This window comes from Abramis brama (genome assembly GCF_963993115.1).
Source record: "Abramis brama genome assembly, chromosome: 8".
Lineage (NCBI taxonomy): Eukaryota > Metazoa > Chordata > Actinopteri > Cypriniformes > Leuciscidae > Abramis > Abramis brama.
In genome coordinates, this window is record NC_139970.1 from 6,625,802 (window position 1) to 6,645,664 (window position 19,863).

General features: G+C 39.9%; 1 protein-coding gene across 1 annotated transcript in view; it reads left to right on the top strand.

Moving 5' to 3' along the window:
- LOC311088111 (prostaglandin F2 receptor negative regulator-like) overlaps positions 1-18,177 on the top strand; it is a 37,268-nt gene extending 19,091 nt beyond the window's left edge. Inside the window, exons 5-8 of the mRNA XM_084121769.1 lie at positions 1,941-2,345; positions 3,786-3,893; positions 11,551-11,847; positions 16,545-18,177. Of these exons, the coding sequence (XP_083977895.1) occupies positions 1,941-2,345; positions 3,786-3,893; positions 11,551-11,847; positions 16,545-16,711 (977 nt within the window). The 3' untranslated portion in view covers positions 16,712-18,177. The remainder of the gene's footprint in view (positions 1-1,940; positions 2,346-3,785; positions 3,894-11,550; positions 11,848-16,544) is intronic.
- Positions 18,178-19,863: the final 1,686 nt, after the last annotated feature.

A 19,863-nucleotide genomic window follows, 5' to 3' on the forward strand; every position in this document is an offset into this window, starting at 1 on the left:
ATGAGCTAAGAGCTCCCAGCATCTGTGACCGCTGCACCACTTATAGCGCTGTTTTAAAAAGCATCAAAGCTCGGTGTTTGAAAGTCTCCACTGTCTCTCATTTTTCAGCGCTCAATAAGGGATTAGAGTTTAATTGTGTCTGTGATGGCGTCTTCTCTGTGAAGACAGATTTAGCTCACAATGGCCGCTCTGTCCGGGACTGGGCGCTTTCCACAGCATTTTCACTGATGCTGTGCTCTGAAACTGTATCTGATGCCAACGAAATGTACGTTTCTGATACTTGTTAGGTGACGAGCACCTGTAAGGTGTGATGGCGTCTGTTAGTATTCTTTGTTTACCATTTATGGAAGAATCGTATGGCAAAAAGTGGAGAAATTTGGCACACTAATTGAGGAACGTCTAAACATGGCGATTTTGAGATCTCTTTCTTAAATCCACTAGCACCACCAACAGCTCATTAGCTATGAACGGTGTTATCTAGACATGGAATTTTGTCAAAATTCCCAAACTACAAAGTTTGTCAAGTCTTTACCAAAATATGCTCAGATTATCTTCAGATGAATCGTCAAACATTTTTAAAAGATTTCCAATCAATCTCTGTCAAATTTGACTGGAGAGCCTCTAAATAGAGGTCTGCACTCCTTCCTTCTTCTAAATAATTAACTCAATTAATTAGTTTTTAAAGTGCAGAATGTTATATGATTTATTCATCCATTGCACACAAAAAATAAGCAGTTTACATGATTGATATTTTCAATGTCTTTCGATTGCAAGCAACAGTGAGGCAGAGTACCTTTCTGTTGACTGCTGTGACATAACATGCAACAATGTGAGGTCTGTGTGTTGGGGAATAAGAAAGAGTAGCCTATGACACCACAGGAGACTGAATCTAAAGCTCGGGACACCAAGCCCACATCAGAGAACGAGCGGTGATGAAAGCTGACTGTGTCTCGGCCAAAAAGCTGTGCTTGAACACACCGAAAGAACAAAAGGTGACTGACAACTAGCACATGCGTTCTGCGCCTGCGTGGAAGTAAATATCTGTCTATATCAGCAGCAGGTATCACTCAGAAAGGGGAACCGAAACTAGGACTGTAGATATGCAGTCTGTAAACAAAGCAGTGCTTGCTCACTATTTTGAACACCAATCACACTGATCACAGTCTTCATTCAGTCTTGACTTCTTTGCTCGCCTTCATCACTTTTGTTCTTATTCTCGTGCACTGACTCGTTCGTTAAGCTGAACAGCCAATCAGAGTTATCTCGCTCATCGACGCAGATTCAACATGAATTGGCCCCCCAAAAAACCCACGGCATCCGACTTGAGTCAGGAACACACAGAGAGAACCAAGCCTACCGACGCTCAAAAACGCCCCAAGCCGTCAGCTTGGTGTGATCTTTACAGGATTGGGACTGAAAAATCTACATTAGAAGGGATCGGGAAAAAACATAAAAGTTGCAAGCACATATTTTGTGCGAAATCTTGCAGGAAAATCCATTCCACACAGACCTCTACCTCCAGACAAGCTTTGTGTCATTGCCACCATGTTGTGAGAGTTTGCTGACAGCGGAAAAACAATGAGTATAACGTAACGCACTGAAGTCTATTCATATTGCTTGAGTTAAACAGAATTCATTGGTACCCCAATTTGTTACATTTTCTGTCCACCAGCTATTAGATAAAGTTGTTCTTCAGATCTGTTTAGTGAGTACCTCACCTACTGGTCAAAGTTGTAAAATTATTTATATCTGCTCTCAACTTTTGAATGTCTTGGTCTAAAATTGGTTCTGGCTATCTGGTTCAAGCCCGCTATTCTTGCTTTCAGATATACGTACAAAAATACATGCCTGTCTTTTTTAGATGAGTAAACACTCTTTGAGGGAAGTTTAAGGACTGTATTTTTACAACTGCTTGATGTATTTTTGTGTGGTCTTTCCAGTTCCAGTTGTGCGAGTCGTAGCCCATCGTGTGAGAGAAGCTTCGACTGGTGGATCCACGTTTGAGATGACCTGTCAGGTGACGGGGCAGAACCTGAGGAGCCCCGGCTACACTGTCCTCATCCGCTTCGAGGAGACCTCGGGAAGCAAGTCCCGGAAAGTGCTGTCGCTCAGCCAGGACTCGGTTCTGCAGTCGGAGGAGTGGGGCGAGCCGAGCCGGGTCGACAGCGTGGTTCTGGAGAAGACCGGGCAGCTCGAGTACCGCTTCCGCCTGTATGGGGTCCAGGTCACGGATCGCGGCTTCTATTACTGCGACGTCACGGCCTGGACTCGGGATCAGAAACAAGAGTGGGTCAAAGCCATCAGCGCCGAGTCCAACAAGATCGAGATTGCCTTTGTACACACAGGTATTACACTGCTAACCAGACTAGCCTCAGAATACAGTGAGCTTGAACTCAGAGGAGTGATGCTGAACTGCCTGTAGGTGTGTTTACAGCTGAGCTCATGTTTCACACACACACTAATGCTGTAGTTCCCTCTTTATGTCTGATTCTGGATGACTAGAGCTCTATAGTCTTTCCCTCAGGGCAGATTCCTCTCTCTCTCTCTTAATCACTCACTCTCTCTCGTTCATAGGCAGCGTTTTAAAACACCATAGACACTCCTGATGTGAAAGCTTGTTCCAAAAGCTGAACTAAAGCCAAATACTAAGGCAAAAGTGCATGTATCCTTCACAATGACGGCTGTCTCTTAATGAAAAAAAAAAAATCCAACATGGCAGAACAAACAAATGAAATGTTGATTATAGAGCGCTGCAGTGATAACATATTTCTGTAGAACATCCCAAAAGTTAGAATCACCCTATTTTTCCGACAAAAACCCCAGTATGGTCTGTGACCAAACAAATGTTTGATTCTTACACGTTTTGTTAACCTGATAACCTTCACAAATTAACTCAACTTTCATGAATTTTGAAGCCTAAATACGAGGCCAGACGTAAAAAGCTAAATGTAGGCTATAACCTCTGTAGTCACATTTAGACACTTGATGGCAACCGTCTTTTTCAAGACAAGTAAAAGCTTTAAAAATTAAAAGGAGGCTTTAACGATGTATATTGTATATGTCACAGAATAAAATGTGAGGCGTGGATCTATGGGTGGGTCTTGACAGCTTGCCCACCCTTTCATATCCAGGGAAATATATAATTCTTGTAAATACAATTTTCTTAATGTTTAACAACTCTTCAATAATTATTTTAAATGTGATTTTGTTTTGCCATGAGAAAATCTGGATTACAACGAGCAGCACCTTTTTATGTTATTATGACACATTTAAGAAGGAAACACATCTAGACAGAAATGACAGGACGCCGCAACAACTTGACACTTTTGTCTTCTGAAAACTGATAAAGTATCTGTAATAATAGTTCAGACTGATTAAAATGGACCATTATACCCAACATTTGTGTGTGTTATGCACTTTAATATGCAGTGTATTGCATCATTACAACTTTTGAAATCAATTGAGAGGTGAAGCTCTCATGCAAAGTGCTATTATGAGTTCCACTATGAGGAATTTTACAATTCAATCACTTTTGAGATTCTAATTCGGCTTTGGAACCTTGGAACTCTCGGAACTCTTTCTCTTTGGAACTTTGGAACTCTCTCACTTTGGAACTTTGGAACTCTCTCTCTCTTACTCTGTTTTTTTTTTTTATGGTTTAGAACAAAATTATGAAGAAACTGATTTTTGAAATGTTTATAGAAGTCTTCAACATCCACTAAAAGACTATGAAATCTAGGTAGACTTTAATGTGTGAATGTGTGTGTGTGTTTCCCCGTCTGCAGGTCCAGTGTTCAACATATCCATTCATTCAGAAGCACACAATGTGTTACCAGGAGACACAGTCCAGATGAAGTGCATCATTTCCACACTGGACATCTCTCCTAACACTGGCAAGTGCTGAGATACTACCATAATGAATATACATATAGTACAATAGTTTTTCTCTTTTATAATTTCAAACCTTCTGATGTCTAATTCTAGTTTGATAATTTGATAATTTATCTAATCCAGTGACATTGCACTTTGATTTTGGTTTATGTCCAAATTATTATAAAGTATATACTTCTAAGTAATGAGAATAAGGTTTTATTGCACTGGAATGTATTTTGGGTTTTGTGAATTTCCCCCACAGTGAACTTGAATCTCCCTGTTCAATTCACAATGTCACATTCTGCTTAAAGCGCTGATGTAAGAAACGAACAGAACCTCAAAAGTAGCCGAGTGCTTTAAGTATTTTAATTATTTAACGTTTTTTTTGTAAAACACTTTTTAGCTTTTGTCCAGTCATTTTAGTGTGGATGCTCTGTTCAGTCTTGGCCGTAATCCGCTCTCTGGAGGGCATGTTTTAATATCAGTATCCAGGTGTAACTTTTTGATTAAGGCATCAGTATTCAGTTTATTCATCAGCACCAGAGTCATGTTTTTCTTTAGAAGTCACATGCTGTTGCTCATGTTTTATGGGGTTTTTGCAGTTATTCACAGACAATATTATAAACTAATGCCTCCATTTGGAAATGATTACCTAAACTTCGCCCCCTGAGTCACATCCTGTATCACGTCTTTTCCTTTTGTTGCTGTTGCTTAATAGTTACTCATAAATACGGTATGAGCTGTTATAAGGGGTAGTAAATTGAAGTGCTTCTTTATAATGCCTAAAGACTTTAGTGCTTAAACTTCACAAATGAGACTGCATTCGTCTATTACTTATTGGTCAACTATTAAAAAGTAGGCGTTTTGGCATTTGTACACACATTTGTACACACATTTGTGAAAATCTGTGGAATCTATTTAAATCTGGTAAATGTGTTTAATAGAAATCACTGCTCTTATTAGTAGCTGAAAGCATAATCAAATTAGCCAAAGTCTATAATAAACAAACCGTACAATGTGTAAAATGTCATGATTGAGGGTCCTTGTGGTAAACTGGTCCTTTCTTCAGATTTTGGCAGAACTGGAACATCCGTCATTTAAAGTCGACATGAAACGGAAGTTGCTCTCATCTTTTCTAACCTATTGTGACTAGGGGTGTGCGATATTGACAAAAAATATCATATTTTCGCGATGATGATATTTTGCTGAGTGTGTTTATTGTGTTGGTACCTTGTCAGGTTTAGGACAGAGACTCCTAAAGTTTATGTTCTGTGCAGTGGTCTGTTCAATTGGGGTGAAGTTTCAATAGATTAAAGCTATTTTTCTAAACTAATTAAATGTATGCATCATATTTTGTCAAAATTCGTACATTTAATCAATAAATTCAATTTCGTATCAATTCATTGAAATCGCCATAAAAAAAAAAAATCTTTGCAATGCAGAGGAAACAGAAGCTGCATCTGAAGTGGATTTAGATCCTTTTACACACTGTTTAATGCAGCTCAGAGGGACGTAAATGTATTTAACCTGCAGTTACACATGCATAAATAATGTTTTGATGTCTTAAACATAAAACGTTGAATAACAGAGATTGAACTATTTTCATGGTGAAATAGAGCAAAAACAGGCAATATTGCAACATCGAGTCACTATTAAATACTTATTGATTTTATACATTTCAATCAATATCACAATTGCAATAATGTTGATTTGGAGAAAAAGTAGGACTCTTTGTGTGATATTGATTAACTTGATTAAATGCCAAATATAAAATACATACAGAGGTATTTTTGGCCCTTATCTTGAATATTGAGGACATTATAAATGCATTTTACTAGACTAAATCACACAGTGAAAGCGTGCGCTCTAAATGCACAAGCGCACTAGTCTAACCTACTAGACTACATCACGTAATGTATGTGTGCAACACTCTATGTGTGTTTCTGTAAAGTGAGGGACATGCTCAATGTCAGATCACACCTTGTTAAAACAACAATCACAATATTATAGTAGGCAATATACTGCAAACGCCTAATTGTGCCGTATATCCGAGTGAAACGGCTTCTGGAACAAGAACAAATGTGGGCGGGGCTTGATTTTGTCTGTGTGGAATTGATTGGATGGTTGTGGTTTGCTATTGGCGGATCTCATGTGAGTGACAGGTTATAGCCCCGCCCTCATCATCAGAGAAGAGATGCTGCAAGAGGGAGGGGGAGTTATTCTGAATTTAAAACAATAATGTTGGGTCCACGTATAAATAACAATATTGCACAAAATAATTAAAATGAACAATTTTGATTTCATGGTGACTTTAAAGTTCTACACAACCACTTGTTTGTAAATTGTGTTTTAGCTTATTAATTGTGATATCAACAAGATTTTTAGAAGTCTTAGTTCTGTTTGAAATAGTAGAAAACATGAAAATGACCTGCAAATAAACATCTAATACGAAACCTAATACACCCCCACCCAGTACAGTAGTTGAAAAGAGAGGGAAGTTCAGGAAACTCTTCTGATTGGCTGGTTTGATCTGGACAGACAAATTGCTTGTTGTTGGTATAATGTAATGGCTCACATGGTTAAAACGCAGTTTAAAACCTAAAACTGTTATTTTGCTGCCGTTCAAGCACTGCTGTTTCCTATTGGACGTCAGTGGTTGGATGTGTGCTTGTTTAGTGACCCTGAACATGTCGAGGAACATACAGATCAGTATCAGTCAGATATGTTGCACTCTTGAGGTTGAATGTTGTGTAATACTGAGCATAAGAGGTGAAGCGTTCCTCCCTCATCCGTCTGAGCCACAGACAGGCACACACTTGCTGAAGTCATAGATACATGTCAACACAATGTTCACACTTCTCTATTCAGTGCACAGTATAGAGAAACCAGAGATGTTTTTGTGCTGCTTTTATTGTTCGGATTCTGAAAAGATTGTCACCCTGAAGGAAAAGGTTTCTGTTCCCATTGTGCTTCTTTAAGTGTAATCCCCAGGGAGTCGGACAGCAGCAGACCGTACAGTGTCTCTGAGGATTTGTGTTCTTAAAGAGCAGTTCACCGAAGAATGAAACTTCAGTCATCATTTACTCACCGTATGTCATTCCCATCCGGTCTTATTGTCCACATGACTCATGCACTGTATTGCAAGGCTTCTGAAGCCACACGCAGTACGTTTTGTTTGAAGAACATGAAGCAAATTAAAGGGAGAGTCCAATCATTAACTCGCCCTCAGTGAAATGCACTGAAGGCCATCGACTTCCATTTTATGGACTTAAAGCTGCAGTGTGTGATGTTTAGCGGCATCTAGTGGTGAGGTTGTGAATTGCACCCAACAGAAGTTACGATGGCCGACAGGAAGTGATGTCGTCGTCTGAGACAGCAGAGAGTAGCCAGTTAACTATACAAAGATAAATTAGGAAATTAGGTTTACTTAATTATTCAGTAAAACGATGTTATTGCGAATATTATTGTTACGTGTTCATCGTGTCAGTGTTTTATCCGCTGACTTTAGCTTTAGCTTCTTCACATGAAGAACAACAACATAGTGACGAAACGCGTTTGTCCGTTCAGGGCCACCGTAGAAACATGTCGATGTAAGCGGACCCGGTGTGTGTAGAGAGAAATGCTCATTCTAAGCTAATAAAAACACAACGGTTCATTAAGTAAGGTCTTTATACACCACTGAACACATAGTTATGTATATTATATTGCATTTCTGTAACAGATCCTCCTAAATATTACACAACGCACCTTTAAGAAAGACATTTCTCAAAATATCTTCTTTTATGTCACACAGAAGAAATAAAGATGTAGTCTTGTGTCAGTAAACCCTGTTTACTCCTGGAATTAAGATGTGTTTTGGTTGATCGGATCACAAGTAGACGAGGGAGACACATTCCCGTTTACACCTGGTGTTTTAATCCGTCTCTTTTGTCCATTTTCAAACACTTCTGTCCTGAGGGTCTATGGGTGGGTACTTTTTTTTTTTTTTTTTTTAGATCTTTTGGGGGGGTTTTTTCTCCCAAAAACCCCATAATAATAGAATACGAGTTGGGAACAACATGTTCACCTTGGTTTGGGTGAACTATTCCTCTACAGCTCTGTAGTGTGAAATCACATTACAGTGTTTAATTTTTAATTAAACTCATAAATCTTAATGCCTGCATTGCTTGTTCTTGTGCTCAGGCTGACTAATGTACTCCAGTAATGTATCCGAGAACATGTGCTTCGGCTGAAGGGAAGCGAGGGCCGGGAGAGGAAGGGACCCGCGAGGACAATCTGAACCCAAAGCAAAGAGTCGGAGCTACTCACCAGTTCCTCTTTTATTCTGCAGAAAGAACATTGTTTTAAGGCTCATTTTGGCCTAGTTGTTTCCAGTGGTTGAGAATAAGGCCAGCACGGCTCCCTCAGGCTCCCTCAGGCTCCACACGAGCTCCGGTTCAGAGAAAACGCCTGTGCCGGAGATCAGAAGCAGTCCTATGCAAACTATGGAAGCTATGAAGCAAACCTTTTTACTTTGAAAACAGGGGTTTTATTTATTATTTAGGCATTTGCAACAGTGAGAGATGTTTTGTGGCTATGAAAATCTCTTTTTACGTGCATAAAAATATCTCTTTTCACAGGGCAAGTGTTTGAGGTGTGGGAAACACCACCCGTATAGTCATTTTTTGTACACTAATAAAGCAGTGATGCTCAAAACGCAACCCGCATCTGGCCTGTCACAATTATCCAGTGAATGTAGGGAACAGTCGGCTCAGCCGGTCGTCCACCCTCGGGCCCCGGAAGCGAGCGCTAGTTCGGACATGTCATCCACTGATGATCATATAACATATACAGTAAAGATGATCAGGACCCCTGCAGTGCCAAAGGCTTTCCTTCATTTCCCAACTATTGTCATCATGGTTGGACTGAATCTTAACTGGAGATTGGCTTGTGAGGTAATCGATTGCTGTATTGAAGAGAGCAGGACTTGGCGATATAGCAGAAAAAAATGATCTTAACATGCTTGAGTGTGTGTGTGTGTATATAAAACATTTGGTTGAAATGATGGTTCCTCTAAAAACGCTTTTAAAGGGGACTTTTCCCGTGTTTCAGTGCTATAATCAGGTCTCCAGTGCTTCTAGCAACCCAGAAAACATGAACAGTGTAACCCAGTAACTTTGTTTTGTTAAGCCTTTCTCTGCAAACATGTCAAAAAACAAGCCGATCAGATTTCACTCCCCATCTGACGTATGAAGAGGATCTTATTATAATATTACCATCATTTGATTTCACAAGTGACAACAGTGACCAGTTCTAACGCGATGGCAAAAGATCCAGCAAAGCATGAAACTGTTCTGTCGTTGAGCCATGGGCGTCGGAACCATTGTATATGGGTGGGACAGGACCCACCCACTTTTTTAAGATTAATGATATTATACCCACTCACTTTTAACGTCTCTAATTCAGCGCATTTGTCTGTTCGCTTTTCAAAGCGCCGTCAGTCAAATCCATTCCACTTGAGGAATTAAAATAAATATTTTTTTTAATTAAAATTAATAAATTAAACTCCATTTCCGCTGAATCGCTACATTATATTTCTCAACGAGCCGCAACTGACGAAAGTAACCGCCCGTTGTACCTTTCCAGTCAAATATTGCGTTGCAAACATCAATAACAGCTTTAAGTTGTCATTGCTGGCAAATTACCGTATTAGGGGGATAATCCACGGATAACTGTGCATTTAATGCATGACGTGGAGGCAAAGAACCGCCCGACGTTAAGTGGAGTTTAGTTAACTTGTTTTAATTAAAAGGCACCAGAATGAAATGGTATTTACTCCAGTAACATTTTTCTGGGGGAGGACCCACCCACTTTTTTTTTTCTTCCGACGCCAATGCGTTGAGCACAGACGAGCACTGAACACTATTGACCAAAACATGTCACAGCTGTCTTATAAAGACCAACTTGTGGAAAAGTTAAACATGATGATGAGATTAATCAATGTAACTCCACAACAACTACATCCATGTCTCCACTAAGCGTTCAGAAACGTCCAGGTGTGTGTAAAAGTGAAAGAGTCTCTGTAAAGCTGCACTCGCTACTGGTTATTCTGAGACTGGATGAGTGAGATTGGTGTGTTTTGTTATTGCTGGAGTTCTGAAGCTCGTGTAAAGGCTCCGCCCTCTTCTGAACGGAGGCGGAGCAACAGCTCATTTGCATTTAAAGGGACACACACACAAAAACAGTGCGTTTTTGCTCACACCCAAAAAGGGGCAAATTTGACAAGCTATAATAAATGATCCGGGGGATTTTGAGCTGAAATTTCACAGACACATTCTCGGGACACCAGAGATTTATATTAAATCTTGTGAAAAGGGGCAGAATGTGTAACCTTAAAGCCAGTGTCAAACAAAATCAATATTAAGATATTGAAAAAAAGCTAAATATATAGCTAAAAAATTCTGAAATTGTCATGAACTCCGGAGTTGTTAAGATCCATATGACAGTTTGAGAGTCATAAGTTGTGTGCAGTTCACATGGGATTCTTGTAGTCATCAGCTGGGCTGTGAGTTGAGTACCAGAATGCTGTGGTGATCGTGGTTGTCAGTTTCTGATTACCCAATGGCCTTCATTGAGATTCCTCACATAGCAGTGGGCCGGCGTGTACAGGCCTGTCCGAGTCTCCTGCCTCCTACCTGGAGCTGTAGTGCTATTCAGCCACTTGAAAGACACTTTTTAGCTTGGTTTCGTTTGCGTACACACATGAGATACACCACCTGTCAAAAGTTAGGAGTAATTATGATTATCCTAAATGTTTTTGAGAGAAGTCTCTTCTGCTCACAAAGGCTACATTTATTTGAAAATACAATAAAAACAGTGAATTATTACAATTTAAATCAGCTGTTTTCTATGTGAATATGTTAAACTGTAATTAATTTCTGTGATCAAAGCTGAATTTTCAGCATCATTACTCCAGTGTCACATGATCCTTCAGAAATCATTCTAATATGATGATTTGATGCTCAAGAAACATTTATGATTATTATCAGTGTTGAAAATTTTTTTTTTTTTTTTTTTGGAAACTGATACATTTTATTTTTCAGGTTCTTTTCGGATTCTTTGATGAATAGGAAGTTCAAAAGAACAGCATTTCTTTGAAATATAATCTTTTGTAACATTATACATGTCTTTACTGTCACATCTGATCAATTTAATGCATCCTTGCTGGATAAAAATAAATATTTTTTCAATGTTTTGCAGCACAACTGTTTTCAACATTGATAATCATCATAAATGTTTCTTGAGCATCAAATCATCATATCAGAATGGTTTCTGAAGGATCATGTGACACTGAAGACGAGTAATTATTTTGCATTCATAGGAATAAATTACATTTTCAAATATTGTGAAATATCATTACAATTTAAAATATTGGTTCTCTATTTTCATTTATAACTGAGAATTTTTTTTGAAAGTCATATTATTTTTTCTTGTTAATTATTCAAAACGTTTGACCTTTAGTGTACCTCTCATGAATAAAGAGCCCATCTGACTTCCATAATCAGACATATTTCTGAGTAAAACATGTTATTCAATGACAAAATGTGTAGAGCAGCACAATTCAGTGGTGTGAAGGCAGGTGTTTAAATGTCATTTTTTGCATGTTGACTTGACCAGTTTCCCCCCGTGTGTCCACAGGTGATGTGGCGTTCGACGTCCGCTGGTTCCAGGGCTCAGGCTGGGCGGTGGATAACGGAGGAGTGCCTGTCATCAGCATGGACCGCTGGGGGGTGGTGAAGAAGAGCTCCAACGACAGCAGCCTGGAGCGCACCGACCGACACACGTTTGTCCTCAGCCTGCACAAGACGCAGGACAGAGATGCGGGAGAGTACCACTGTAGCGCCACTCCCTGGCTCCTGTCCCCGGCTACTGGAGCCTGGAGCAAGGAGAAGGACCTCACCTCGTCTTCAACATTCCTCTCGGTCCAGATGCAATGTAAGATCCTAATGGGAATCTAGTCTAGGGATGGGATTGTTAAAGGGGTCATGAAATGCATTTTCAGATATTCTGGAGGATAGCTTACTCAAAACAAAGTGTAAAATGGTAATTTTCCATCCTCGTTTTCTCTCTGCCAGGGGCGGAGCCAGACGATGTAAACATTCGGGGCTTAGCCCAAACCTAGGGGGGCCCAGGGGCATACTCCCCCGGGGAGATTTTTTTCCCATTTACGTCAGCTAAATGCACTATTTTTCAGGCTGTTTGAGAAAATAGAATGCCTAAAAATCTATACACTATCTGGGAAAATGATGATAGTTACTCAGTAAAAAAAACAAAAAAAATCACCCAGTAGAGCCTGCAAGTGAATCCAAAACACCAAAAATGTTAAGGATGACTCATTTTCACCCCTAGCAACTAAAAAGAGGCAACCATTATCTGACTATTTTTAAGTTAATATCTTCACAATATCATCAATCTGATGCGTTGTCCAAAAAGCTTACATATAAAATTGTGGACAGTGATATTCATTTAATTAACAATACTCTGCTGCTACTATTTATTCATTATTACTGTTCACCATAACAATTCCTTTAATTATGTAAATACTAATACGTTTATTACATTATTACAGGCGCATCTCAAAAATGTTGAATATTGTGGAAAAGGTCATTGTGCTGCACCACCAGAACAAGAATGACAGATTAAATTCTCAGGAAACCATTGCAGGTGTTTTGAGTTGATTAGCTGATTAGAGATCTTGTCAGGTCGTATAAAAAAATTCTTTGTTCTAAAAGTCTAATACATTTTGAGATAGGCGTACTGCAGTTTTGATTTCCATAAGCTGTGAGCAAAAAACTTTGTCCATATTAACTTCAGCCGGTTAGCCAGTAAGCTCGCTACGACGCCGGTGAAACATACAACAGCCCGCCAGCCCCTGATGACAACGACGAAGAAGAAGATTTATATTCTTCTTGGTTAGTTTTTATTGGCAGTTGGCAAACAAGCTGAGTGATGCGCGATGCATTACCGTCCGTCACCACGCACGGTAGCTTGTTTCATTTTTTGCCGCTCCAGTCAGAAAGACTGAGAGGAAATGAAACAAAGTTGAAGTTATTTTAAAAAACCTAAAAGATTCGGGGCTTTTGACAAAACATTCGGGGCTTAAGCCCAATTAGCCACCCCCCCGCTCCGCCCCTGCTCTCTGCCACAAACACTTCCTCTTAAGAGGTGTTACCGCTTTCTGCTGTAATTGGCCAAGTTCATCGTGCCGTATCCATGCCCTCCTCCCCCTCAGCATGTGTCATGTATGTTTTGACATTCAAGATGGAGAGCGCTGTAATAGAGCCGTGTATGTTTGAGCCAGAGTCAAATTAAAACGAACCAATGCAACCACAACGATTCCCCCTGAGGACAAAGTACTTGACACTGCCAGAGCTTTCGATACAAGATATTTAGGAAAAAGCAGCAGCATGTTGAGAATTATAAATAATAACTCATCTTTGATCACCAAAGTGACATATTTAAACGTGAATTTCGTCATGCCTTAAAATACCTTGAGTGTAACTCGACACCCTTGCCTCATTTAGTATATGCGGTTCTATGAATATGCAAATGAGCCCCGCCTCCACTCACTCAGCTCAGAGATCCACTGGTTGACGATCACACGTTGATCTGATTGGTCACAAGGTAGTTTGTGACGTCAGAAACACCAGCGATTTCAAAGGGTGTTTTTGAGACTGTCTTTGGTTCACTGCAGTTTTAAGGAGAAAATACTTTTTTATGAATTTGCACATGGTTTGTCTTAAAGCATATTAAAAACACCACAAAGACATATAAACAACATTAAAAGCTGGATTTTCACCACAGGGGGACTTTAAGAAAAGAGTCTGTTGTGAAATGAGACAAACAAACAAAAACATTCTCGTTCAATCGCTCAGGCACGCCATTAAAACAATAAACTTCAGTCATGCATTTCTAATAGCCTGATCTTTTGGAAAGGCATGTGCAGTTTCAGGAGCTCAGGGACAGACCAACATCAGACAGTCTTATCTTTCTCGACATCTCGAACAGCACTATTGCTCTTGTGATGATGGACAGACATGAGTTATTTAGAGCACACCTGCTTCATTTGCATGTTAAAGGACGTCTGAAGGAAAAATGGGCTGATTTTAAATCCTGCCGTTTCAGAAGGGTGGAAAACAAAAACTCATAATTTAAACTAGGGAGTTATCTTTGAAGTATGAAACTTGCAGTGTGATTTTATTATATATGGAAAAATTAAAAGCATTTAGATTTGCCATTTCATGACCTCTTTAAATTCTGGTTCTGAATCTGATTGCATTAATGAGTACGGTTCCTTAAACAAACTGTCACAGCTTAAAGAAATAACCTGTACGCAGATGTCTTTCTATCCGACACAGTTCATAGTCTGTCAAAAAACAACATGAAATCACCATAAAAGTATTCAATATGACTGCACTATTTGCCAAGGTTTTTTGAAAAGTTCAACAGTATCTTTCCGTGAGAAGAAGTAGTTATTACTTTCCACAGTTGATCTTGTAGCTGTAATTCCCACTCTAAACAAAAATGTGAACATTTACTTAGACAGCATATCTAACTTTATGTATGCTATGCAAAACCTAATGGAGACAATTGCCAGAAAGGGTCAAAAACAGAGGTTATGGTGAATACACATGAGAATAAGATGGCAACACTGGAAAACACTGGCCTGTGGCAACCACACATTCCCCCTGTATCGTCCTGATCTCCGGAGGATACATTGGGATGAGTGTGAAGTGAGCCAGCAAGTAAAGACTTTCTGGACTCCACGCTCTTCAGAGTAGTCTCAGAAAGCTTTATTAGTTTGGGTCTTACAGAAGACCTCAATAATGGCTCTAGAGATCCACTTTCCTGCAGAGTTCTGCTCCAACCCCGATCAAACACACCTGAACAAGCTAATCAAGGTCTTCAGGAATACTAGAAAGCTACAGAGAGCTGAGTTTGATCAGAGTTGGAGCCAAACTCTGCAGGAAAGTAGATCTCGAGGGCCAGAGTTGCCCAGCCCTGCTCCAGGATATACTGTGTAGACTTATTATTTATTTTTTCCCCTTACGAAATTGTTTAATGCAGCATTATATATGTATATAGGTGTGTTTGGGCTGTGTAAATATTTAATAATAATTCGCTAACTTGTTTTCATTCACTCCTTAAAGTGAACTGTATTAGTGGACTAACGTAAGGAATGGTGATTGAGGGTTTAGGGGGCGATTTTGGATTCAGCCCAGGAGTGTCCAATCCTGCTAACTTCAGCCCTAAGCAACACACCTGAACCTGGTCTTCAGGATGACTAGAAACTTCCAGTCCGGTGTGTTGGAGTTAAACTCTGCAGAGGCAGGATTGGACACCCATGTTATAGTTGGACAGTCAGCTATCAAACACTAGATGAAGGTCTCCACGGTGTCTACTATTAAAGCAAGCTTGGGAGGAGCATCTGGGGATGGAGATTTCTGAAGACTTCTGGGAGTCTGCCATGGTTTTATTTTAGAACCACTGGCCTGTCACAATTAAAAGATGTTGTGCCAAGTGTAAAGGCCAATTCACACAAACTTCAAGTCAGAATGTCTTTACGTGTCATTTTTCGCCCGAAAATAGGGCGTATAAAAGAAAGAGGTTGAGGGTGAAGCCGTGTTTGCTGCGACAGGAGAGATGCAGAGAACTGCAATTGATCCGGACAAACTGTTAAATAGAAAGATTAAATACTCCAGCTTCAATATTTGTTCCGTTTTTATGCTAAAATTTGGTTGCAGTGACGGTATTTTTTAAATTTATGTCAGGAGTGCAAAATAATCAATTCATAACTTATGATATTTTGAAACACATTCATATTCAGTCACGTCTGCTGTGGTTTGTGTTCACACAGCTGCACTGAACAGCGTCCGCATACTTGAAGAATTTTTAATATATATATATATATATATATATATATATATATATATATATATATATATATATATATATATATATATATATATATATATATATATATATAAGCTAACTTAATATTTATTAAACAGAATCATAATTTCTATTCATTATCCACTGATTTATGCGTTCTGATAACAATTGACGGCTTCCTGCGCTGTCTGTTTGTGTTTTCACTTCTCAGAGAAATGATTCTACGGATGAAACATGAAGCTAATAAACACGATTACGATAGGCTAGTATATGATTTGTATGTGATTTTCATGAGGTTTGGGCTATTTTCACATCAATAAAGGGATGTTTACATTAGAGTTTGTTGGAAAGTCCTGTCACACTGCTCAGACATTCCAAGACCCGACAAACCGTGAATGAACTTGTTCAGTCGAGTGAAAACAAACCTCCACCAACGCCAGCAAACTCCAGCAGGGGTAACACACTGATCTGACTGTTGGTGTTTGTTGGCGTTTGTCCTTGCGATGTGAATTGGCCTTAAGTCTACGACATCTCTTCAGAAATCTACATCCCCAGTCGCTCCTCCCAAACGTTGCTTCCATAGCTGACCTCGCATCCTCATATGCTGCAATACCCACTTTAGAAGGCTCAGAATATGTGCATTTAATGATGAAGAATCTTGAATACCATATTGTCCCATATGTGGTTGTCATCATGAGCATTGGTGATTGACAGTGCTGATTGTGTGTGTTGTCCTGCAGTGTGGGAGTCTCTGAAGATGCCGGTGGGATACGGCGTGTTTGCTGCTGTGATCGCTGGTGTCCTCTCAGTGCTGCTGGGTCTTGTCGTCGCACACTGCTGTTTCTCCAGGAACCCCCTGCACACGCCTCGCCCCCGAAACAAGCTCATGGACCTGGAGATGGACTAAACCAGCCCTCCGTCCCCGACCCTGCCCAAAAACACTTCAACCAACTCTGGGACTGGATGTGGATATGCACATTGCTTAACATGAGACGGAGAACCTGATAAAATGCACTCCGAGGATTGAGCCACGGCTCCATATTCCAACTCGGGAGCAATACACTTATTATTCTCAGGAATAAAGCACTGACGGCCCAATCCCGATGTTTTTTTTTCCCCACTTGTAACTTGTAACACATCCAGATTGCTGATAGGATGAGAGCATCAGGAATGAAATCTGTCGTCCGGTACAAACGTGTGACTGCACTATGACCAAACCAGCAATGTTAGAGTTTGTACAGTTGATTTGAGCAATTAATAGGAAGGACTCTAAGGAAAGAGCCAAGAATCTCTCAGTTATGACTGTGGCAGAGACTCCAATTTTAGACTGACCTTTTAAACCGCTGCGGTCCCAGAGGATTGGTTTGTCAGGTCCACTGTGACCCTGCCCGTCTGTCAGAGTTATGAACCTAAAATGACTGACCTTTCCTCTCGGTGGCGTAGCGTTGATGGATGGGGGCTTCAAGACTGCATCCGTCTGGGATCCAGAAGTGAGCGCTCGAGGGAACGGACCCAACTGACCGCCAATCCGTGGCTCGGCTTCCTTAAAGAACGCTTGTCTGGCATTTCAAAGGCTCTGATAACTGATACCAACACACTGTTGGCATTAACTCTTTCCTCACTTTCACTTTCCTGCCCACAAACAACGAGAATTATCAGTATCCATCCTTGCATTTTTTCCGCCTCTTGTCAGAATCCACTCATCATGCCGATTCTCACACACTGACCCGCACTGACACTATTATGCTGGATCCTTCTGTGAAAATGCTGTCTTTATCCACCGTGTGGTCAGCGGAGTATTTTCTGAGAGAGAGTTTCCAGCTGTTCAGAGCCTCATTCATAGACCAGTGTCCACAAGATGTTTTACTTTTATATACAGTAGTCCCGTTATAGATATTAAAATGGTTTTGTTTTGTTTTTTTATGTTTTATTTTAAATTGTGTGAAATTTTATGCGCTTTAACCATCTTTTTTTTGCTAAGAGGAAATAAGTATTTTCTCTTTGTGTTCAGTGACTCACTCCAGTTCACAATGGCAAACCGACAACAATTTATTTCTTAATAAAACAAAACTATAACACTGTGTTGACTTGAGCTTTCTGTTTATCCCGAATCTGACGAGAAGCCCCTGGGAAATGCCTCCGTCTTCTTTTTTAAATATTAATGAAGATTTGTTTTATATGCATAAAAATGCAGTCATATTTCTTTCCTTTCCTGACGACTGGCTCTTTTTCATTTAATTTCAGTTGTACTTTCCTTCATTTTCTCTTCTTCCTGGTCATTTGTCCTCTTTCCTTCATCATGACAAAAGCTGCTGGCTTGCTTTATTAACAGAAACCTGTATTATTGATTACATTAAATTAATTAACCACACCATGTTTTTTTGTGACTCCAGATAATTTCAATAATTAAAATAATATAATAATTTTGGGACAAAGCCCACTATAAAAGCGTGTTAAATGTAGTCGAGATGACGTTTTGTTCTAGAAGTAATTTATACACAGATCATCTTCCTGTTTGACCGGGTCTGTTTGCAGGGAATGGATCTAATAAGCACTCATGTTATGAGTTTCATCTTCTGAAGAGTATTAAATTGTGAATGAGGCTTTCACCCATTTATATATTACATACCATTTTGAAGTTCATTTGTGTAATCATGTATTTGTCGTCAGTTCAACAAATACTTCTGTGTTACTTATGTAACTCCCTCAACAAGTCTCAGCATGGGAATTCCCTGTCTCTCCTCATGAATGCTAATGAAGGTTTTCAGTCACACGTCATTTTGTGACGTCAGGCAGAGTTTATTTCGAGAGCGTCTGAACCGGTTTAACGTAAACAGTCTTGCCTTGAGGGGCCTTGACCTTCGACCCTGAGCCACGTGCTTATAAAGAGGTGCTTTCGTTTTCCTGATGTGCAAGTCTATAGGCTTTCATCTCTATTCTTCATTTGAACCAATTGGTTTCTTATGAAATTTGATGTCTTTTTATCACACTCTGGACTATCTGAGAAGGTTCATTCTCGTGCTGTACATCTTTATGCACTCTGGTTTCAGCCCGGACCCTACAGTACATACTTTACTAAAGTACTGATGTTTTGAGTAGGTAAGAACAGCTCTGGCACACATTAGGATTATCTGAGAGAGGGTGAATAGGGGCGTGGTGGTGTTTGTTGATAACGTGCTCGCCATGGCAACAGTGTAAACAAACTGACATCAGATCTGCTCTTCCTCTTACTCCCTCAGTCAGGATCGTCCCGTTGTGCCCATTGAAACTATTAAGGGAAATACCCACCAATCATAGCAGTTTCAGTAACAATCAGTGGAGGGCTTGTACATACCTCGACATGATTAATGTCTCATATGACAAAGTGAAGTGCACTACACTACATCACTACAGATGGTTGACCAACACCAGAAAGTACCGGTTTCTCAGTACTTGGCAGGAGGCCTGTGAAGTGAACTACATCTGTACAAGCACGTACAGAGGATGACACAGGTGAGGATTACATCAACCATAGTGCCATGCTGTAAAATCACATTAACTTAGTGTGTACCGAGTGTCAGACTTGGCTGCCATATTCTCGTCTTTGCTCTAGGTGACAATACTAGCGTTAGAATTTGACATTGAAGAACTTTGTATACTTTTGATTTTCATGTGTCAATGGGTTCATATGCTTAAAGTGTATGTTTGAAGACAAATACACTGAGAGCAAATGCAAACCTTTCCCAGCATTTCCTTAGCATTAGCACGTCATTCACATTCGGTTGTGGTTTCAGATTCAACTCCGAAAATTCCAGGAACATTCTCTTTAAGTTATTTGTTTTTGTAAACTCAGAATTTTTTTACATATGACACTGAGACTCCAGCGCATGTAGGCCTATCGGGTACAGAGCGCAATTTCAATGAAGCCATGTATTGTTGGAAATCGTAATCACTACATCAGGTACAAATGTACCATCAACACAGACTCTGCATCTGTTGTGTCTGCCGTATTTTTACACTTACCCCAACTCAGAAACTCTGGGCTTAAAGAAATGTCCCAGTTTCCCACTCGCAATTATG